Source organism: Phytophthora cinnamomi (genome assembly GCF_018691715.1).
Source record: "Phytophthora cinnamomi strain GKB4 chromosome Unknown Contig123, whole genome shotgun sequence".
In the NCBI taxonomy this organism is placed as follows: Eukaryota; Oomycota; class Peronosporomycetes; order Peronosporales; family Peronosporaceae; genus Phytophthora; species Phytophthora cinnamomi.
In genome coordinates this window covers 283,953-306,367 of record NW_027151056.1, presented here as the reverse complement: position 1 = coordinate 306,367, position 22,415 = coordinate 283,953, and the positions used below count along the sequence as shown (strand labels likewise).

Genomic DNA, 22,415 nt, shown 5'->3' with positions numbered 1-22,415 from the left:
AGCAGACGGGCTGTTCGCTTCGCGGTCAATTGTTGGTGCACTGCAAGATGTACCATCTTGCTGAAACGGTCTACAAAGACCACAATACCGTGTTCCTCCGCCATCCGGGGAAGACCGAAGATGGAAATCCAAAGACATGGACTTCCAACACTCGACGGAGTCGGTAGTGATTGTAATGGAGCCTGCGCAAACGGCGCAGGCTTCACGTTGGCATACCTCGCGCTAATCGGATGTACTTGCGCACCACTTATACTGGTGGTGCCAGAAGTCGCAGCTGAAGGACGTAAGTCTTCACGTCCGAGACGTCCCGCAGTCGGGGCATCATGATACTCGTACATGATCCTGAGTCGCAGGTCATGGTTACTTAGCACGACAACGCGATCCGCGTTGTCGTCGACTGCGTTGTAGAGTAGCAGTCCGTCGTGCACACGAAGCGGTGTACGCGCTCGAAGTGTGTTTGCAGCTTTGAATGCAATTTGTCAGAGCTGTGCCATAGGCCAGCAGAGCTTCGCGTCCGCGTCAAAGTGCGTACGCGGCCTTCACATCATCCAACAGAGATGATGTGGGTTTGCTCGATCGCATGGCGTCAATGGCATTGACGTCAACAGCTTCTGCATAGTCCGGCCGACGTGATAACGCGTCGGCCACCACGTTCAATCTTCCGGGTTTGTATTCGACCCGGAAGTTATACTCCGCAAAGAATGAGAGCCATCTCGCCATTCTTTGTGAAATGTGGCGACTTCACTGCGGTGCGCAGTGAAGCATGGTCGGTGTAGACCACAAATGGTCTACTCCCAAGCAAGTACACTCGGAACTTTGCGAGTGCATACTTCATGGCAAGGAGTTCCTTGTCATGCACCGGATAGTTGCGCTCAGCTGGCTTCAGCTGACGCGATTGGTAGACGACACGATCACGGCCCTCGTGATCGTGCTGCATAACGCGCATCCGATCGCGAAATCGGATGCGTCACACTACGTGAAATGGGCGATCTTGGTCAGCCACTGCCAAGATCGGCGCCTCATGAACCCCATGCGTTGACTCCGCATCGAATGCCTGGCAATCAAGGGTGTCATTCCACACAGCTTCTTTCTTAAGAAGCTGTGACAGCGGGCGGATCTTGCCCGCGTAATCCTCCACGTACTTGCACAAGTATGTGGCCGCAAGCTCAAGGGCGAACTGCCTCAGTTCCTTGACACTTGAAGGCGTTGGCCATTCATTTATCACTCTGACCTTTTCCGGGTCAGGGCGAACACCATTCTTCCCTACGAGACACCCGAGGACGGGTATCTCGCTCGCCCCGAAGATACACTTCTTCAGGTTCGCGTAGAGCTTATGCTTTCGCATAAGCTCAAGTAGCTTCCGGAGATGCACCCTGTGCATCTCTACGTCGAGTCTTCCCGTCCACAGCTCGGCTGTGGATGAATACATCATCGAAGTAGCTCGGTGCGAAGTCGCGCACCGAGCGCAACAAGTGCGTCACGCACCTGTTGAAAGTCGCAGGGGCATTCTTAAGCCCCTGTGGCATTACTAGCCATTCCCAGAGCATGCCGCTTGGCGTGCTCACTGCCGTGAGAGGGATATCGCTCTCACGCATTAGGATTTGATAAAATCCATCTCGCAAGTCGAGAGCACTGTAAACGGTGCTCCCGGCCATCGAATCGATGATAACATCTTTTCGCGGTATCGGCGTCTGCGCCGGTACCGTCGCATCGTTCAGCTTGTTGTAAGCATGAACGATGCGCCATCCGCCCTGTGGCTTCTTGACACAGAACGTCGGAGCACTGTGCGGGGACTTTGATTCCCGCACTTGTCCTGTTTTACGACGACTTTCAAAGAAGTCGTCGATCGCTTTCACTTGCTCTCGCGGCAGTGGCCACTGCCGCGTGACACAGTACTTCGTGCCCGGCACGAGATCAATCTCGTGCTGAATGCCCTTATCCTGCGGAAGCTCCGCAGGAATGTCTTCCGGGAGTACGTCTTTGTACTCCCTCAACAGTTCGTAATAGGGACTCGACTTCAGCGAGTCCCAACCTTGTTCCTCGAAGCGCTCTCGCTTCGTCTTCGCACTGAGAGTGTCTTCACTCTCAGTGGTACTTCCCATGAAGAGCTGCCTCAGCTCTTCGCTCTCGCTCGCCGTTCTTTCGCTGTCCGAAAGAATGCAGACTTGCTCGATGCGTCCATCGTGCAAGTCGCGCGTGAAGCGCTTCCAGCTCATGGCTGGAAGCGAAGTCAACTCCGACGCCGTCGTCGGAGGACTAGCGAGTTCCATGTCACGATACTGGAATCCAGTATCGGTGCGCGTCAAGACGCTTAGCGTCTTGACATTCGGCGTCACCGCCGCAGTCTGCCCAGCAGACTGCTCTTGTTGCGTCTCGGTCCCGGACCGAGACTTGCGCAGCGTTTTTCGCTTGCGCCGTCTTCCTGTTGTGCGGAGCCCGGCTCCGCACAGTTGTTCTTCTTGTCCAGGCCCGGCCGTGGACAGTCGTTCGCCGGCGGACCCTGTCCGCGGGCGCGCGGTATCAAGCCCGGCTTGACCGCATTTTCCTTCGTGCAGCCCGGCTGCACGGTAATGTGTCCCTTCGCCGGCAGACCCTGTCTGCGGGCGCGCGATATCAAGCCCGGCTTGATCGCATGGCGCTTCGTCGTGCAGCCCGGCTGCACGACAGCATGCAAATTGCGTCAGTGCGGTACGTTTGCAACCGCCCGCACTGTTTGCAGCGTCAACTCCCGGAGTTGACACGCCTTCGTCACCTCGACGCCAATCATTGGCGGAGCCCCTCATGACCGAGGGTGCGTCGGCTCCCGGAGCCGACGCGTCGTTGTCGACCTGACCGCTTCGGGTCAGGGACTGTCCCTTACACGCTTGAACGTGGGTGTTGGTTCCCGGAACCAACACATCTTTTTTTTTCCGACGTCGGCAGCATTGCCGACGTGGGTCTCACTTGTGCGCGCCCTCGCGCACTTCTTAACACTCCGGGACAGCAGCATAAAGCGCTGTCTCGACTGGTGAGCCGCGCGCACCTGCTGGTGCGCGCGCTGCGGTAACAGGGCCATCGCTCTCTGTTCCGCTATCGCGTCCGAAGCGCACGAGCGTGCGCTTCTTCCAGTCTATCACCGGATCATGCCGTGCAAGCCACGGCATGCCCATTACTACGTCGAACTTATCGTCCAGGTCCAGGACGATAAAGTGTTCGACAAACACTCGTTGTTTGTACGAGAAGCGCACGTTCACGACGCGCTTCTCGGTCTTCACGATGGCACCTGTTGCCAGTCGTACCTCAGAAGACTTCGAGGTGTATCTACCTCCTCGAAGTCAAGTCTCGACAGGCTTCGTAGTCGAACAAAGTTGTTCGACGCGCCTGAGTCTACCAATGCTCGAAGAGAGTCACTCGCTCTCTTCGAGTAAACCTTCAAGATGACTAGGTTTGGCCTGTCATCTTGTTTCTTGCAGTGAGAGCTGGTCTCACTGGGGCTGCAGTCTCAGTGTCGCGTGCCCGATGTCGGCACGCACGACTGCATTACCAGTAGGGCGCCCCGCGCCTACTGGATGTTCGCGTTTTTTGTTGGTCCGCGGCGATGCCTAGCATCGCCACGACGGCCACCTCCAGGGGCATGGGAGCTGTACACTCCCGTGCAAAGTGACCGATCCTTCCGCAGCGGAAGCATCGCACGTTACCTCCCTGCTGCTGGTAACCAGCAGTTGTTGCGCTCGAGAGGTCCATTGGTTCCGGACCTCCCGTCCTCGCTACCGGGCGTGGTTGCGGCCTCGGCACGTTCACATGCAGTTTAGCCTGCCGCAGGCTAAACTCTTCTTGCATGGCAAGAGTGATCGCAGCTTCGAGAGTACTCGGGTACTCTCGGAAGAGATAGGTCTTCACAGGCCCATCTCTAAGTCCTTTCATGAACGTGACGACCTTGGTCGCCTCGTCAATCGGTTAGTCACGATATTTGATACCAAATATCGTGCGCGCTGCGCGTAAGCATGGACGTCATGCTTACCCTGCTGAAGGTCGAGGAACTCCGCCCTCGACCGGAACTCGTTTTGCGGGGGCTCAAACGCTTGTTTGAGCTCCTCTTTGAACACTTCGTACGTGCTGAAGCACGTAGGATCGGAGAGTCGGCGTCCATACGCCCAACTCCTTGCGCGTCCGCCAAGGCAGGACATGGCGAACGCGACCTTCGACAGCGGGTCGACGATGCGTCGAGCCGCTATGGCTGTGTCGAGCTCGACAAGCCATCGGAGGAGAGGCTCGCCCTCTCTTCCCATGTAATTGCTTACGCTCAACTTTAATGGTTGAGCACGCGGTGTCGTCCCTGACGACGCCGTCACTGAGGAAGCAGCGTCACGCTGCTCCTTCATGATGAACCCCAGAGCAACACCATGTTGCTCCGTCGGCGATAGCGTACGCAGCATCGTGGCTATCGCCGCTTCTCCAATGACTGTTGACAGTCGTTGGAGGGCCTCCCACTCTGGGTCAGACAGGTGGGGGCAGTCAGCGCGTGCAACATGCGTTGCAGGCGTGTTGGAGCTCTCCATGGGCACCTCCGTGCTCATGTGGTTCTCGGCTCCGCGTTCGTACACCGCGTACGAACGTCAAGCAGTCGGTCGTTGGACGGACTACAAAGTGCTACCAGGTGTAGTGGGTCTAACTTGACTCACTACTTTAGCTTACACGTTGCGCAACGTGTATGAGGAAGCGTAAGTACTTAGTAATTACTTAGGTTAATTATATTTGAATACACAAATATAAGTTAACTTAGACAAGACACAAGTAGCTAGTTTAAGGTAAAATGAGAATTGTATTGTTTGTAAATTGATCTTCCTCTAAAAGCTGCTAAAAACTGTTTATCATCTATGAAAGGGTTGGCAGCGGCTGGCTGTCAGAGCCCCGCTAATATGCATGTCTCTGATTGGTAGAAAGATGCTGCTTTCTACCAATAGGATCTTTGGGTATGTGTGGACCACTCATTGTGGTGGTCCACTTCAATGTATCCATCGGTGTGTCTTACACCAATGTGAGGAAGTATCCAAAAACGTTTAACAGATAACCTATCTGTTAAATTCACAAGTGGCTTGCAGCCACTTGTACGTGTAACCCCGTTACAGAAGCGAAGAGCTAAGCCCCTCCCAAGTTAAGTGAACCCGCGGTGCAACCTACCAAGCGGCAAAAAACGTGGTGGAAAGCTCCGGTGACTCAAGAACAACTTTCGGGTCATATTGCGCGATGGATGATCCGCGGCGGATCAGCCATCGCGCAATATGACCCGAAAGTTTGCGAATAATTGATATGATAAGCGATTGTGAATCTTATCAATATGCTTTGTCTATCCAGGGCTGGCGCACGACTTGGTAACGACTCCGGCCTTTCATGATTTCCTAGTTGCTGTCATGGGAGACCCGAACGTCACCATCCCGTCCGGCAAGACCTACAACAGGATCCTTCGTTATGAGCCCGCCAAGGGCAAGGACTGACAACGAGCGAGCGCAATCGCAGCTAATATTGTGCCACAATCGTCAGGAACTGAGGCGCATGGAAGGAAGCAAGCGATAGCTATGGCAGACGTCAATATAGGTACACAGTACTAATTAGTAGTGCAAATTAGTAGTGATACTACTAATTAGCCAAGCCCGTTTTACTATACTAGTAGTAGCAATATTGATTCAGAGTCGGTTACTAGTAGTAGTAGTAGTAGTAGTAGTAGTAGTAGTATCACTACTAACCCAAAATTATCACTACTACCAAACCCTGGTCATGAGCGAGTCCAAGGACTCGCGTCTGCCGCTCGGCGCCGTGCGCACCGCCGACGGGGAGGTGGTGGTGCCGGCGTCGCGCCGGGCAGACGGGTCCACGCGCAAGCCCATCCGCATCCGCCAGGGCTACGTGCCGCAGGACGAGGTGCCCAAGTACAAGACCGTCGCGCAGCGGGTAGGAGTATCCTGTGGTGCACCAATGAGGAGAACCTGGCGGCATTTTTGACACCAAATGCGTTGGTCGGCAGAGACGCGAGCAAGAGGCGAAGCGGGCTGCAGAGCAGAAGGCAAGTGGTGACGCTGCGGTTGATGAGCTCGCGCTGGATAAGCTCTCGCTGGAGCAGAAGAGGGAGACGCCACCAGCGCGAGAGCGGCCGCGCACCAGCGGCGACAGATCTCCTCGCCAAGAGCGGGGGCGTCGTCAGCCGCCCGCGAAGGACACGAAAGCGCCGAGAGCTGCTGCTGGTGATTCGACGAGAGACCACCAGCAGCAGCTGAAGCGGGAGCTGACGAAGATCAATAAGCAACTCAAAGACATCGTGAAACTTGAAGACGCAGACGCTTCGTCTCTCACGATGCAGCAGAAGCAGAAGATCGAGCGGAAGACATCGCTGCAACAGCAGAGAAACGAGATTATAGCTGAGCTGAACGGGGCCACCGTCATGAGAAGCAATGCCTCAACCGCTGGACCCCGCCCCAAGGTCGCTATTAGCCTGTAGTGGAGGGAATAGACTCCAGCTCGGTCATATGAAAATTAGTGTAACGAGAACAGCAGCTGCAGGGGCTGCTTAAGCCCAACCTGCCGACGCTGGCAGGTGAGATGGCTAATAGCGCCCAGCTTGAAGCTTCCTTCATAATGCGGCAATTTGCGGCTGGTGTGTCATTGAGAGGACCACTTGCGCGGAGGTTATGGTGGAGTTCATTGCGCTTGCCCCGAGCAGGGTGTGCAAACGTGGCAGATCGGGCGAGATGGATATTGGAGAGTGGTGGGGAAACTGCGTCACAGTCTGTGAGCTTCAAATGAAGTGGGTCTTCTGACTTTCTTCGCTGCACGCATTAGTATTGGTGTGCTGGTGTCATGTTGCATTCGGTGTCAACGTTTTGCCGACAACTATCACACTACAGCTCCGTGGCTCTATCCGACGCATCGCTCGCTAACAAGAAAGAGTTTCGAGAAGCTTGCAACGTCGAGTATTTGTTGTGAGCGATCGATACATTTTGAAGAGGTTAACTGAAGGCATGGCACGAGTAAAATTTTGGAAACGGAGACATTGGCGCTGCCGCAAAAAACCATCACCACACCGAGGTCATCTACGTGGACGTTCTGCTGCTGCCACGACTACGTTTGCGATTCCGTTTGCGATTCCGTTTGCGATTCCTGCGACTGCGATCACGACTACCACTCGCGGCCACTCGTTGCGTCTTCACGACCGCCTCCACCCTCGCTTCGATTGTCCCCACTCGCTTATCAAGAGCGGCTGCCACCGCAGCAAGCACTCCTTTATTGATAGGCAGATCGTCGGTGCTGGCCCCGCGGTTTCAGCCTTGGCGACGCGGTGCAGTGGGTCGTGGCGTTTCTGGAGAACTGTTGAGCTTGGTCGCGTACGCACATTGTTCCTTCTTGCACTTCCAGAATACGTTCATGAAACACTTTACCTGCCGAACCAGACTTGCAGCGTAAGCAGAAGACGTTTGGCAGATCCACACCGTCGACTGAAGTCTTCAGTCGGTAACAGTCCCTCAGGGCCTTCTTTATCTCCGCCTTCGTGGGGCTGACCATGAACTCCGTAGAGAAGCCTGAAATCGTGAAATGGGTAATGACTCCTTCAAAGTTTGCCAGCACTTGTGGTCCTCGACCTACTTTATTGCGAGTCCGGGTGGGGGAAACACCGGCTGAGTGGCTCTCGTCGATCTGGAAGTTCGCAACACTGCTTTGATCGACTCCATAGCCGTGAATACACTGGGAGAGCGCGATGAGCCCCTCTCTGATGTGAAACAACTCTAATTCGTGGTGACGTGTAGTCTTGAACTTGAAGCTGTAGACGGAAGATCGGTCGGACTTAACGGGGTCTCCTAATTCCGAATCCTTTCTGAAGCCACACCACACACACCAAAAAGATCGACGCGAACGGCAACGATGGCGGAGGAAGCAGCAGCTGCACCGGCGGTGGCGGCGCCCAGCGAGGCCGCGGAGAAGAAGAGCAGGCCCCCGCCGCACTTCGAGGATGAGGCAGGTCTCTTCAAGAGCGTGTGCCGCTACTTCATGCGCAGCAAGAAGTGCACGCGCGCCGGCTGCAAGTTCGTGCACGACAAGCAGCTGTGCCCGCTCTACTGGAAGACGGGCGAGTGCAAATTCGGGGCCGAGTGCCGTCGGAACCACTTCGTGACGGTGCCCGACCCGAGCGCCAAGGCGGAGGAGGCTGTCACGGCTGCTGCCGCGTCTGGCGGTGAGGAGGAGGAGGAGCAGAAGAAGAAGAAGCCACAGGCCAAAAAGGGCAAAGACAAGAAGCCCAAGGACAAGGATGCCAAGCCTAAGGAGGACAAGCCCAAGGACGCCAAGGCCAAGGACGACTCCCCCAAGGAGGCGGACAAGCAGGAGAAGCAGGACGCCGCCGACAAGAAGAGCAAGAAGAAGAAGAAGAACGAGCGGCGCCAGCCCACCAAGAAGAACACGGAGAACTTCGAGCCCATGACCAAGCCCGTGGATCTGCGCATCACCTACGACCTGGGCTCCAAGGACGACAAGTTCTCGACGCCGCTGACGGCGCGCGACGTGGTGCTCGTGCCCAACCTCTTCAGCGACTTCAAGAACGGCGAGCTCTACGCCAAGCTCATGCACGAGCTGGACAACTGCGGCATCCCGCGCGAGCAGCTGCTGAAGATGTGGCACGGCAACAACAAGATCGACGGCACGCACCTCATTGTGGACGACCACTCGAGTTGGAAGGCCAAGTGCCCAACGTTCGACCTCGTGACGGACCGGCTCAAGCAGTTCTTTAGCCTGGACATCAAGGCCACGCGCTTCAACTGGTACAAGGACACCTCGCAGTGGAAGCCGTTCCACTTCGACGCCGCCGCTGTCAAGCCCCACATTGCGGCCATCCAGAACTTCACGGTCGGCATCTCCTTCGGCGCCACCAGAGACGCTGCCTTCGAGCACGCAGAGACCAAGACGGTGGTGAGCATGCCGCAGCCGGACGGATGCGTCTACGCGTTCGCCAAGGACACCAACGTGATCTGGCGCCACGGCATTCTGCAGGACGTCCCGGTGCGGGATGAAGGCCGCATCTCGGTCATCGCATGGGGCTGGGTGGACAACATGGCGGACGTCACGACCTCCGCTGCTGCGGCATCGTAGAAGACCCAAGTCAAACAGCAAACAGTTTTTTTCAGGGGCACGTAGGAAGCAGATAAAGCGCCAACTCACCACCGTGGCGATTCACGCATGGGTCACTGGTGAGACCATGCAAACGCCGGCAACAACGGCCGTCATGCCCTAATAAAGCACGCCGTTGTATTTCACCTGCAGACTGATCGCAAGTTTTTTAGCTGTTGCTTCAGCTCTGCTATGATAACTTTGTATCAATGTGAATCCGCGAGCATGCGCGAAGACCGCTTCACTGTGGCTTTTGCTCCTTACCGTCCACCTAGACCCTCATTATGTGCTCACCACTTGACACTACAATCTTCCGATTGTGGTGCAACATTTCGAGCAAGGGGGGAAGCCAGAGAGGGTTCATCGCGTCTTCGCTCAGTCAGCGTTTACGGGTATGGAGCTCGCCGTGAGTCGATCAAAGCAGCCGACCGCCTTGTTGAGAAATTCCGGTTGGACGAGTTTCACGTATCGCTGGAGGGTGTCGACTGGAGCGTACGTGGGTGTCTTCCACCACCCGGACTCGCAATACAGTTGATGCGGTACAACAAATACTGGCAAGTTCTGAAGGAGTTATTTCAAATATGGAGAACGGGGAGTCTTGGCCTGACAAAGCCTGCATACTACACTACTAGATAAGGAAGGCCCTGAGGGACTGTTGCCGACTGAAGACTTCAGTCGACAGTGTAGATCTACCAAACATCTTTTACTACGCCGCAAGTCTGGTTCGGCAGGTAGAGTGTTTCATTAAAGTATTCTGGAAGTACAAGATGGAGCAATGGCGTACACGACCCACTGCACCGCGTCGCCAAGCTACGGTAGCACACACGGATACTTAAGTATGTCGACTTTATCTGAGTACGAAGAACCTCCGCCCATGGCTGAAACTGCGAAGCTAGCACGTACTCCAGCCGACGATCTGCTCACCAATGAAAGCGTGATTGAGATGGTGGCGGTCGCTCTCGACAAGATCATGGAGACAATCGAAGCACGTGTGGATGCAGCGGTCGTGAAGATGGCACGAGTACCAATCGTGGTCACAGTCGCAGTCGCAGTCGGAATCGCAAACGCAGTCGTAGCGGTAGTAGCGTGTCTTGAGTAAGTTAGATGGCTCCAGGAATGGTGGTGCTTGCACCAGCTAAGCTTTACTTGTGTCGTGCTTTCTCCTGGGCAGTTATTTTTTTCGTTTTCACAATGCATTTGGTAGGAATGCTAGATCTTCATACGCTGCAATTTTCTTGGTGCAGGCGATGCTGCAGAGCAAATAGTTGCGGTCGTACGATGGCGTTGCATAGGAGCAAACCAAGGTGGAGGTCAAAGTACGCGCAACATACCCGTACGTCGTCTTGAATGCCTTTCACATGAGTTTGCTCGCGAAGAATCGGGACAAAAGGTTGACAGAAGAATGTCACGTGACGGCAACACGACTGCATGCAATGTAGAAGCCGACAGTCAACGCTCTCCAATATCCATCCCACCCGACCTGCCACGCACCACGCCCGGGGCTAGCACAACTAGCTCCACCATACCATTCACGCAATGCCCAAGATCGCCGCATTACGCGTCGCTTCAGGCTTGCTGCACAGGTTCGGCGCAAAAGGCAACTTTAGCTGGAGGAAGTTGTGCGGCGTCTATTTTCACAAATAGTTCGGCACATTTTACATACCTAGCAAAACGAAGTAAATAATTCGAGTAGCCCCGACGGTAAGGTCGCTTTTGGCCAATCACGCCCCATCACGTTCGCCGCACAGACGTTCGGCGTTTCTTTCCTCTTACTTTTTTAGCCACGCAGCCGCCCTCTGGCGCTTGTGGGCAACGAGCGCCCGGATAAAATCTGGGCCAATCACCGAGCGCGGAGACGCGGTTCCGCCAATGGGCGCGCGGCAATCCTCGTCAGCCCTACCCCTGTCTGGCAGCCTCCCTCCAAACTGGCACGATCAAGCCCCTACGCATCCCACCCGCGCCCGTTACGACGCGGCGCAGCCTATTTCTGGGCGACAGGGCGCGGGCCCCACAGTGAGGCCGTTTTGACTCGGGTTTGCCTAGGTTGAGGCTTTCCTGGTACAAATCCTATACAAAACACTGAAGAGCCAAAAAGCTCGCGCGAATGGCTGGCGGCAGGGCGAATGCTCGGCGCGTAGCGCGGTGAACGGGCAAACGCAAAACGACGTGATGCACGCACGCAGTACATGTAGCCGCTGTTTCCCCTGCATGCACGCAATGCGCAACACAGTACAATGGGGCGACCTCACCGTCGACGGGCGATCAAATCTGAGCTCCCATGCCTAGAACTGCTCGTGACGGCAAGGCGGGGTTGCCTCCGATGCCCGGGTGCACTCTGATGCGGTGCATCTTCGTGGCTATGTAGGTACTTGATCGCTTACGACTGCCTTATCATTGCTTGGTGCCGGTGTACGGACACGCGGTTACGGTCGAGCTGATACGCTGCCCCGGATACGCTTTCGGGAGCAAATTGGCGGTCTCTCCGGACACGTTGACGGGCTAGCGCGCTTTATCGCACGAAGTAGATTCAGGCACACCCCGCGCGGGCACCCACGACCTAGCAGCGCTAGGCTAGCACATGTGACGGAGTTACTTACCGTCCGTGCACTGCGTGCCAAAAGGGATCTGATTCGTAGTAATCAGATACCGTTGGTGGCGCTGTCTACAAGACGGCAATGAACGCTGCATCAAAAACAGACACTGCAGGTGAGTTGCGAGGTCTTCACTAGACCAAAAACATAACACTGCGCATCCAGCTGAAGTTCTAAGTTGTGGCCGTGGATGATCACCAACCTATAGGTTTTGGCCGTAGCTAGCATTGCGCGAGCCAACCGACACAAGACCCGGTCTGAGACCGCGGTTTTCGTAGACGCTTGTCAAAAGCTGAGTAAGTTGCGCGATGCCTTTTCTCGTCTCGATACAAGTTCCATCGATTGGCAGCATTCCACTTGCTCCGGCAGCTTTCTTATTGAACCGATCCATTGCGCGAAAGTTTGAGAATGCCATTGGTGCCGCCACCACGGCCATCGGTCATGCGTATGTAGCCTCCTTCCTCTCTATACAGGACCAGCACCTAACAGTATCCATATAAGCCAGCGCCGCTCACCCTGGCCCTGAATGAAGTCCGCGCTGTCAATGGACAACCGATATTGTAACAACCGATATTGTGACTCGGTTGTGCTAGGGTATCGCCAACAGTATGTTGGCAATAGATTGCAAATGCCATCGAGCGAAGCAAGTATACCTCTGCGTAGTGATCTTATGGGCGAGGGTATCAACAATTTGACTTTTTGAGCATCCCATTTTCCTTTATCCGCGCAATGCCGTCCGGACGCCACAGCCAGCATGGTTGGGTAGTGCGGGTTTCCCCGTATCCGTAAATGCTACGAAGATACCTTTGCGAAAATGCAAGACAAACAAGTTTGGCGCGCCACTTCACGGCATTTCCGGCGCGGCCGCGACAGGGGCAGCCTCACACTGCATTGCGTTCGTGCCATAGTGGCGGCCACTGCAACGGCAAGTATTACATATTTCGATGGGGACGAGAATCTGAGGATTTCCTTTTGCTAGGCAATGTTGGAGCAATCCCTCACAGAGGCGCCATGCACTTTCTCACCACACAACACACCTCAAATTGGATCATGCTGCGCTGAGCTTGCCACGCGCGACTCGCAGCATTCTGAGCCACATACCGGTCAAAAATATCACTAGCGCAGCATTTGAACGCAGCAGGCCTCGGTCGTGCTTCCTGGGCGGCCTGGTCGTCCTCATTTCGCTGCCGTTGGCCTCCCGAGCCATATAAATAGGGGGTTTGCCTTGCAGTGTAATTACCCATACTAATGCGTGAGATTCAGTGCGCCCAAAAAACCTAAGTTGAATTCTGGCGTCACCAGGGGAGCCGCCTGTGAGGAAAAAACCTCACGATGCGCTCTGCGCGCGTTTGGCTCGGGAATCGCCTTCCCCAGTTCACAACAGCAGCCGTCCCAGCCAAGTCAAGTCGTCTCCACTCGCCCAGGCACCATGGCACGCGGCCCGAAGAAGGCGGATGGCGACCACACGCGCAAGCCCCGCAAGAAAAAAGACAAGAACGCCCCCAAGCGCGCGCTGTCGGCCTTCATGTTCTACAGCAACGACATCCGCGAGACGGTGAAGAAGGAGAGGCCGGACCTCGCCTTCCTTGAGATCTCGAGCGAGATCGGCCGCCGCTGGAAGCAGATCTCCGACGAGGAGCGCAGGGTACGTGCACGCTGAGTTACGCGCTGTTTGCGACGCTGTGCAGCGTTCTCTAACCGTTTTTTTTTTTCTTCTTCTTTTTCGTTTGCTGCAGCCCTACGACGAGCTGGCCGCCGCGGACAAGCGGAGATACCAGGAGGAGAAGGAGGACTACGTGCCGGACCCGTCCTTCGAGGCCACCAAGGGCTCGCGCAAGAAGAAGGACCCGAACGCGCCCAAGCGCGCGCTGTCGGCGTACTTCTTCTTCTGCAACGACATCCGCCAGGAGGTGCGCGACGAGAACCCGAACAAGAAGATCACGGAGATCGCGACGCTGCTGGCCGAGAAGTGGCGCGCGCTGCCCGACAAGAAGCGCGCCAAGTACCAGAAGATGCACGAGGAGGCCAAGGTCAAGTACCAGCAGCAGATGGACGCCTACAACGCGCACGGCTCCGCCGCCGCCGAGGAGCACGAGGAGGAGGAGCACGACGAGGACGACGACCACGAGGACGACGACGACGACGACGACGACGAGTAAGCCGCGCCGTCGACGCGCTCTTCGCTCTTGTGCGCGCGGACCCCAAGCCGCCGCTGCTCGCGGTGGCGGCCGGGACCGCCGGCGGTAGGCGGGGCGCTGCACGCCCTGTGTGGTGCGGTGCGGCGCCCCGCGGTTTCTTCTAGCTCGTAGTACGCAGGACACGCCCGGTATCCTCATTTATTCTTTCAAAGCTTTTGGTAACGTTCGTGCGTTTTCCCTTTCAAAATGGACACGTGCGTGGCGCCCTCTCGGTAGTCGCGCGCGGGTTTGTCGGCCTTGAGTTGCACCCGCGGGGGAACGTCCCGCAATCGGCAAAGACTTGGCCTCGAGCACCGCCGGAAATGCGCTTAACCAGGGAGTTGCGTGCTCCGAGCGATGCCAGACCTTCGGTGGCAATGAGGTGCAGCCCCATTAGATCACTTCGCGTAGCATGCTGCATGCGCGGTGTACCAGCTGCTTCAAGTTCAAGGTGTGCTTCAAACAGAACGGAACACGCCATGACTGCCCGCAGCGTTACGAACGCACGGCTCAAATGTCGCGGGGGCTACACTGTAGTGTCGAGGCACCACCGGCACGAGCGATTGCGAGTTTCTTCTTCTATTGATGTAAATGCAGCTAGGTATCCGTCCGTGGTCTACTATAGCCCGCCTAACGCAGCAGCGCGTCAAAGTCCGGGGTCACCACGAGGTGGCGCTCCACGTTGCCCAGGATGCTCAGGTGCTTCTCGGTCGTGTTCACCGCGTAGACCTCCTCGCAGAACGACGGCGTCTGCGCCGCCGCGACTTCGAACTGCTTGTCTCCGAGCACCAGCACCATCTTGCCAGACTTGTGCACGCAGATCTGAACAGCAAAAAGATGCACCATATACAAACGTTAGATCTCGGGGCTACAGCGAAGCATCCAGGCCGAACCAAGCCGCGCCGTACCTTGCCGATGAAGCCGCCCGGCGCCGTCTCGATCGAGTGGTCAAACACACCGTCGTCGCTGTTGTCATATCACCACAAGTTAGTCAGGCATCCTGCAAAACCAAGCCACCACCAGTGCAATTGCACGTACGCAGACTCGTCCGTCTTCTTGCTCTCCTTCTCCCTGGCCTGCTCCTTGGGTGCGTCGGCGTCCTCCATGGACTCATCCTCGTCCGTGCTGACCGCCTTGGCGGTGGCGCTCGCCAGTGGCAGCGTCGTCGGCATCTGGATGAAGAACAGCGAGTCGTCGGGCGCCACCAGGTCGCCGCTGGCGTCGCAGAACACCGCGCCGGCGCTCTCGGGCTCGGGCGGCCGCACGATCGGCAGACTCATGGGCTCCATGACCGACTTGACCACGGGCGGCCACACCTCCTCCACCTCCATCTCCGGCTGCTTGCTCCCGGGCATCTCCTCGTCGTCCAGCACGCTGATGCCAGTGCCGCCAGCCGCCGAGTAGTCCGCGGACGGCGCGGCGCGCGGCGCAGGCGTGCTGCCGCCTCCGCTGTACGACGAGCCGCCCGAGAGCGTGCCGACGAACGCCACCTTGCCGCTGGGCAGCACGCCGCGCCCGCGCCCACGTCCGCGGCCACCGCCTCGGCCTCCTCGGCCTCCGCGCCGTCCGAAGTCGCCGCGCGAGCCTCTGTTGTCGATCTTGAGCGCGCCGGCGCCCGTCGAGTGCGGCTTGGCATCGCGCGCGCTCTGCGGCGTTGAAGCGGAGCCGTCGCCGCGACCTTCGGAGGCTGGCCGGCGCTTGGCGGCCTTGGGCACGAACTTGGGCCGCCGCGCGGGCGCGCTGGACGCGTCGGTGGAAGTGCGCAGGGACCTGAGCGGGCACAGAGAGCGTTAGCGGACGAGTTGGAGCTGCGCGTGTGCAACGGAGAGAGATGGAGAGGAGGCGCACAACGCTGTGCACGTACGTGAGGCGCGCGCTGGACGCGTCGACGCGCGGGCGCACGGCGCCGTCGCTGCTCTGCTTTCCAGCCATTATTGTAGGAATGGTCGTGTATCTGCTGGTGGACTGAATTGGTACAGGGTACCGCTGCAATTTACTCGGAAAGTATCCGATAAGTGCAAAATATCCGAAAAGTAGCATCACAGACGTTCCTGTCAAAGCTAAGTTAGTTGTGGTCGAAGCAGCCGAAGCGGCAGAACAGTCGCGTGATGATAGCCGCGAGTAACGTGTACTGAAGCTGAAGCTGGTAACGTCGAGGCAGCCGTAGGTGCTCTTGTGTTGAACCCCAGGAGTTCCCGTCCAAGCCGTCAAAAGTATTGAGTGCTGTTACACGGTGGGTCAATTGTCTGCTGAGGGGAGAGAACGTGGATGCGGTGGCGGCCCCGGGACACAAGGTGGGGTGGAGGTGGCTTATCTCTTCTTCGAGTCTGTACTGAACCCTGCTTGCGTTTGGCACAGGAATATGCAAGTCTGTCTTCTACCTAGGTACGCTGCAACTTCTCGCAGTGCTACAGCTTTGAGAACAAGGACGTCACGATCATTACGGTTTCCTAACAAAGGTACGAGAAGGGCTGGCAAACGCCTTACAGTGGTTGGGACTGATTGAGATGGCAAAACAGCATCCAGACCCAGTCACGTTGCTATTTGAAAACGCCCCCGACTTTTTTTAAGTCCCAATCGATCAAGTTAGATGCATCGGATGACGTAGACAGCGTGCACAGATTGGCAGGGGTTGGGAGCCGAGCTCCCTCTCAGAAAGCGGCGGGAATTCACCACGATCGGTGATCTCCGCCGGCTTCTGAGGCAGGAGGAGGCAACGACGACGAAGAGAGAGAGACACACACACAACTTGCGAGTAACCTACCTTTTCAGAGATGAAGGCCGTCTACGTTCCCGACATGACGAGAAGCTGGGCTGCTCTGGGCCGAGGACAGTGTTTGACTCCACTCCAGTAGTTCGTGTTGGGGCCGAGTTGGCCCCAGAAGTACTTGCTTGAGAAGAGAGTGAGTGGTGCAGTTCGCCGCAGTTTATAGGTGGACGATGCTGCCGCTGGTGCTGCAGAGCAGGAAAAATTGTGTGCCAGCATTGTTGGCCTGCCACACTTGGCCCTCCCACACTTGGGAGGGCTTTTGATCTTCTGACCCGTGGTGTTTGTGTTCCCTATCGGATACCGGAAATCGTCCGTTGAAACGCTTGTGAGCTCAACGTTGGTCACACATCCCCCGCTTTGCGATCTGTTGGATCGGGCCTTCAACATGAAAACTGACGTGAGCTTTCTTCGTGAACGGAATGCAGCGTAGCTACTGCAGCGAGACTCTCCAACTGCGGTTGGAAGGGTAGGCTATGGTAGCGGACTCTCCGCTGCCCTGGCATAGTCTCCATTGCCCTGGATCGTGCAGTCAACCCATGCACATCAATCTCAAAGTGGACAGCCGGTCCAGGTAGGTAGCTCCTTGGCCGCGTCAACATGCCAACAAGCCAAAACCCGCAAGCCAGCGAGCGAACAGGACGCCCGGCGGCAAGCTTCGTCTGGCTGGTCCTTTCAGGACGCACGGGCGGAGCGACGAGCCCTCTCCTCCGCCGGCGTCCTCGGCGCGCGTTGCAGCCAACCACGGGGCACTCAACCTGTTCGCGGCCCCCGTCTCTGGGCTCAATCAAATCAGGGTGAACCGCATACTGGCGCGAGAAGCCAGCGCTCAGGCGAAGCGCCGCCGACTTCGGCCCGCAGCCGCGCCGCGGATCTGGAAGCTTCAAGCTCCGCTCCCGGCCGAGTCTCACTCATGCATTCGCACGGCTCGAGTCTGCATTGCATGGCCCTTTGGGCATCGGAGGCGGCGGCGGCGGCGAGGCGCTCGCGGGTCGCAGGCGCGTTGGGCCTACTGGCCCGCATCCTCCACCCATACAAAGTCTCAGATGTCGGAGGCCGGATCGCGCCCTTCAATTTCGCGCCGCCCTCTTAGAGGGTTGTTCGGCGAGCAGAAACGGGCCGTTCCTGAGCTTCTCGGCCGGCAGGTTTCAGTCCGCATTCTTCCGAGGAAGTCAGAACGGCTCGCGCGAGCGGCTCCGCTAGCAGCTCCAGAGCCTCCGACTCCCCCGCCACTGGAAGATCGATCCGCCGGCCGCGATGGCGTCGGCGCGGCCGCAAGCGACACCAGCCGCCGCCGCAGCCTCCGCCCCCGGCCCGACCAGGCATCCGGCGGCGCGCGCCTCCAAGAAGCGCAAGGCCAGCAGCGACGCGCCCGCAGCCTTCCGCGCCTCGGCCGCCGCGCGCGAGGCCGGCGGCGCCGCGGCGCGCTGCTCGCTCTGCGGCTTCGGCGCGTCCACGCTGGACCACCTGCTGACTCACGTGCGGGAGGCCCACGACCGCGCGCGCGACCAGGCGGCGCCCCAGATGGGTACGTTTGGTGTCCGCCAGCCGGTCGGCCGGCCAGTCACATCCACGTGAGCCTGCGGCTCTGGGCTAACGCTGGCTGTGTGTGTGTGTGTGTGTGTGTGTGTGTCTTCCTCTCTTTCTCTCTGTTGTTATGAGCAGCGCTGCCGCTCGAGGTGGCGCACATGGTGGTGCAGCACGCGCTGGACCAGGCGGCACTAGGAGGCGCCACCAGCGCGTGGCTCGCGGCCATGCAGCACCAGTACCACGCAGCGGCCGAGCTCACGGCGGCGCTCGAGCGCCGAGACGCGCACGGCGTCGCCGTGGCCGTCCGCAAGCTGCACAGCATGACGCAGGCCGGCGACGAGAGGACGCTGCTGACCACGCTGCAGGAGGCCGCGCAGATCTTGTTGCAGGCGCCGCCCGTGTCCGCCGCAGCAGATGCCGCGCCCGTTCCTGTCGTGACGATCAAGAAGGAGATCCCGACGACAACAGCACAGAATGTGGCGCCGCAGCAGCAGCAAGGAAAGGACTCCAGCATCCACGAGGCGGAGGCGGCGCAGGCGCTCACGGGCCTGCGGGCCACTGCCTCGGGCGCGGCTACTACGACCGCGATCACGGTGCCAGTGATCACGACGTCGTCCGCGCGACCGCCAGCGGTGCCCAAGGCGTCGCCGACGGCTCCGCACGCGTCGTTCCCCTCGTTTGCAGTCGGATCGCCGCTCACCATCACAGCGCCGCCGCCGCAGCTCGGCAGCCCACACTTCCACCCGCCGGAACTCTTCACGCCCGGCACGGCGAGGTCGCCCAGCACCCCATCCTCACTACCAAGCCTCTTCGCGCGGAGGCTGTTGGCACCGCTGGCGTCCCCTTCCAGCGTGACGGACACGGGAGATCGCCTAGCTCAAGGGGTGGCCGGGATGGGATACCAGAATCCAATGATCGTCACGGACCAACGCAACACAATCGGCTCAACTATTCGCCCCGACACGTCGCCAGGAACGCACACCCCAGTATTCTGCTCGTCCTTCCCGGCGCTGTCTTCGAGCACTAGTGGCGTCAACTCTGGCACAAATCGACCGACGTCGGCATCCCCCCTCAAGCGCAAAAGTATCACGTCAAAACAGCTCAGTGTGAGGTGCGACGCGGAGGTTGCGGCTGCTCGTGCTGCGGCATCCACAGCAGCAGCGGCTGCAGACGCCACTGGTGGACTGGGGCCGCTTGGACCAATCTCGATTGCTCCGGGCACGCCGAGCACCCCAGCAACGCGCAAAGCTACGCCTCGACGATGGACCAAAGAAGAAGACGACGCTCTGCGTTCCGCTGTCGAGAGCCACCGCGAGAAGAACTGGAAGGCCATCGCCGCTCAAGTGCCAGGTCGCAACCACACGCAGTGTCTGCAGCGGTGGACGAAGGTGCTGGCCCCAGGACTCGTCAAGGGCCACTGGTCTCCGCACGAGGACGACCTGCTGCGCCGCCTCGTGGCCACGGAGCAGAAGAACTGGGGCGACGTGGCGTCCAAGATCCCGGGCCGCACGTCGAAGCAGTGCCGGGAGCGCTGGCACAACCACTTGGACCCGCAGATCGTGCGCGGCGCGTACACGCCCGAGGAGGACCGACTGATCCTGGAGGCGCAGGCGCGGCTGGGCAACCGCTGGTCGGTCATCGCTGCCATGCTTCCCGGGCGGACGGAAGACGCCGTCAAGATCCGCTGGAAGTCGCACTGCCGCGTGTGGCGAGCACGCAAGTACCTGCGCAAGAACCCCAACAGCGACGTGGACATGCTGAGCGAGCCCGCGCAAACGCCGCGGACGCCGCTGGTGCCTCCCACGGGCGACTTCACGTGGCCTGTGCCGCCCCCAGCCGCGTCGGACGAGCAGGAGTCGGACACGAGCAAGTTGAGCGCCGAGGCGACGTCACAAGCCGTGGGCGTGGAGTGAGAGGCCATGTGGACGTCGGTGGACGTTATTCAAAAATATGAACCCTGTACTGTACCTACTATGCAGCTCGGTGTTTAACGCGGTCTGATTGGCCGATGGATCCAGCGCTATTAGCCAGTCAACGGCAGCCGCTCACTTTGACAGGCGACGGCCATGGCGCAGGTATGTGCGCGAACTGATCTCCTCGCGCGCGCGGCGATTCCGTGCGAACGGCAATGCCCCCGCTGCTCCGTCCACTTCGAATGCAATCTCTAACGTCCTCTCTCCCCACTCATGTAACTCTCTCTTCCTGCAACGCAGATCTCATCGCTGGAGCTCGCTTTGCAGCCGACGTACCTCGACAGCGCCTCGGAACGCGCGAGCTTCGCCGTTCTCCGCGAAATCGGCGTCTCGGTGACTGAATTCTTGCCCAGCGCCGCCCCAAGCAAGGAGGAAACTGCGGTGGACGCCGTCACCGACGCGGCGCTGCAGAACGAGCACTCGAGCGCCGCCGACGTCGAGTACAAGGTCGTCAAAGGCCGCGTGCACCTGGACGTGCGCGACTCGGCCGACTGCTGGGTGCGCTGCACTCTGACCGAAGGCATGAAGGCCTCGCTGAGCCTGCGCGCGCTGCGCCGCTTCGTGCCCATCGCGGGCCACGCCGCGCAGCTGCTGGAGAGCAGCAAGGCGCCGCGGAGCCTCACGGCTCGATACACGCGTCCCGCGGATGCTGCCAGCCACTCGACGCTGGTGGACGCCAACGCGTGCCGCGAGCTCGTCTGCGAGCTGTGCCGCCTGTACTACACCACGGAGTGGATGACGGGCACGGGCGGAGCTATGAGTCTGCGCCACGGCGAGCGCATCTACGTGACCCCGTCGGGCGTCCCCAAGGAGCGTCTGCAGCCCGAGGACCTGTACGTGCTGGACCTGGACGGCTGCGTCCTCTCGAGCCCCAAGGCCAAGCCGGGCAAGAAGGCCTCCAAGCTCTCGGACTGCGCCCCGCTGTTCCTGAACGCGCACAAGATCCGCAAGGCCGCCGTCGTGCTGCACAGCCACGGAATCACCTGCAACTTGGCGGCGTCGCTCTGCGACGGCAAGAGTGAGTTCCGCATCTCACACCAGGAGATGATCAAGGGAATCACCGGCCACGGATACGCGGACACGCTGGTGGTGCCTGTGATCGACAACGCACCCAAAGAGTCGGCGCTGGCCGAGCCGATCGCGCGTACCATGGAGGCGTACCCCAACACCTCAGCTGTGCTTGTCCGTCGCCACGGTCTCTTCGTGTGGGGCGACTCGTGGGAATCTGCTAAGCGCCACGCCGAGTGCCTGCACTACCTGTTCGCGGCTGCTATCGAGATGCGCAAACTCAACCTGGACTACACCGTGCCTCCTGTGTCGGCGTCTTCAAGCAACGGCAGCTCTCTCAAGCGCGCGCGTTCCGAGGACACGAACAACGGAGAGCTCAGCATGGCGGAGAAGTACAAGGTCGTCATGTGTGACATTGAAGGCACCACCACGCCGATCACGTTCGTCCACGACATTCTGTTCCCCTACGTGACGGACAACGTCGACCGCTTCCTGCAGCTAACGTGGGACCAGCCGGACACGAAGGCCGACGTGGAGGCTCTGGTAGCCCAGCACAAGCAGGACCAGGTTGACGACCTCAACCCGCCTGCGCTGGATGCCGAGCAGGGCAAGGAGCAGCTCATTGCCGACCTGACCACCTATGTCAAATGGAATGTCAAGGCGGACCGCAAGATTGGGCCTCTCAAGCAGCTGCAGGGCCACATGTGGCTCCAGGGCTACGAGAGCGGCGAGCTCAAGGCGCAGGTGTACGACGATGTGCCTCCGCTGTTTGACCGCCTGCGTGCTCGTGGAGTGCGTGTGGGTATCTACTCGTCGGGCTCGCGACAGGCGCAGAAGCTGCTTTTCCAGTTCTCGGACAAGGGCGACTTACGCGAGTACCTGACCGTCTACTTCGACACCAAGATCGGCCACAAGCGCGAGGTTGGCAGCTACAAGGAAATTGTTCAAAGTCTTGGTGTGGACAGCGGCAAGGACGTGTTGTTCGTGACGGACGTGATCGAAGAGGCCCAGGCTGCCGAGGCCGCTGGACTTGACACCGTTTTGTCTGTGCGTCCGGGCAACAAGCCGCTGCCGGAGTCCCACCACTTCCCCACGATTCACTCCTTTGCCGAGCTGTAAGATTCACTTGAGCAGTTTGGAGGTCGGCATGAGCAGGTTTCGTGAAGCATGACGAGTGTTTTCATCTTCGCAATTTTAGTCGCTCCATCCTGTGCTGATGCTACGAGTAGTCTAACCGCGG

At 58.7% G+C, this 22,415-nt stretch overlaps 6 protein-coding genes across 6 annotated transcripts; 5 read left to right on the top strand and 1 right to left on the bottom strand.

Annotated features, from left to right (window-relative positions):
* Positions 1-5,754: 5,754 nt before the first annotated feature.
* IUM83_17792 (uncharacterized protein) lies at positions 5,755-6,472 on the top strand (the record flags this gene model as incomplete). The annotated part of the gene is made up of 2 exons (XM_067942760.1): positions 5,755-5,928; positions 6,002-6,472. 2 exons carry the CDS (start codon positions 5,755-5,757, stop codon positions 6,470-6,472), a joined length of 645 nt encoding a protein of 214 aa, XP_067780864.1.
* Positions 6,473-7,890: 1,418 nt separating this feature from the next.
* On the top strand, positions 7,891-9,111 carry IUM83_17791 (Zinc finger, CCCH-type; the record flags this gene model as incomplete). The annotated part of the gene is made up of 1 exon (XM_067942759.1): positions 7,891-9,111. The coding sequence occupies one exon, from the start codon at positions 7,891-7,893 to the stop codon at positions 9,109-9,111; it is 1,221 nt and encodes a 406-aa protein (XP_067780938.1).
* A 4,038-nt stretch (positions 9,112-13,149) lies between these two features.
* On the top strand, positions 13,150-13,879 carry IUM83_17790 (nucleosome binding protein; the record flags this gene model as incomplete). The annotated part of the gene is made up of 2 exons (XM_067942758.1): positions 13,150-13,365; positions 13,457-13,879. 2 exons carry the CDS (start codon positions 13,150-13,152, stop codon positions 13,877-13,879), a joined length of 639 nt encoding a protein of 212 aa, XP_067780844.1.
* Positions 13,880-14,527: 648 nt separating this feature from the next.
* Positions 14,528-15,829, bottom strand: IUM83_17789 (DNA-directed RNA polymerase III subunit RPC4; the record flags this gene model as incomplete). Its single annotated transcript, XM_067942757.1, has 4 exons — positions 14,528-14,719; positions 14,806-14,863; positions 14,936-15,667; positions 15,762-15,829. The coding sequence occupies 4 exons, from the start codon at positions 15,827-15,829 to the stop codon at positions 14,528-14,530; spliced, it is 1,050 nt and encodes a 349-aa protein (XP_067780884.1).
* A 2,092-nt stretch (positions 15,830-17,921) lies between these two features.
* IUM83_17788 (2,3-diketo-5-methylthio-1-phosphopentane phosphatase) lies at positions 17,922-20,107 on the top strand (the record flags this gene model as incomplete). Its single annotated transcript, XM_067942756.1, has 2 exons — positions 17,922-18,192; positions 18,330-20,107. The coding sequence occupies 2 exons, from the start codon at positions 17,922-17,924 to the stop codon at positions 20,105-20,107; spliced, it is 2,049 nt and encodes a 682-aa protein (XP_067780885.1).
* A 153-nt stretch (positions 20,108-20,260) lies between these two features.
* IUM83_17787 (2,3-diketo-5-methylthio-1-phosphopentane phosphatase) lies at positions 20,261-22,294 on the top strand (the record flags this gene model as incomplete). The annotated part of the gene is made up of 2 exons (XM_067942755.1): positions 20,261-20,269; positions 20,408-22,294. 2 exons carry the CDS (start codon positions 20,261-20,263, stop codon positions 22,292-22,294), a joined length of 1,896 nt encoding a protein of 631 aa, XP_067780891.1.
* Between the last annotated feature and the right edge of the window lie 121 nt (positions 22,295-22,415).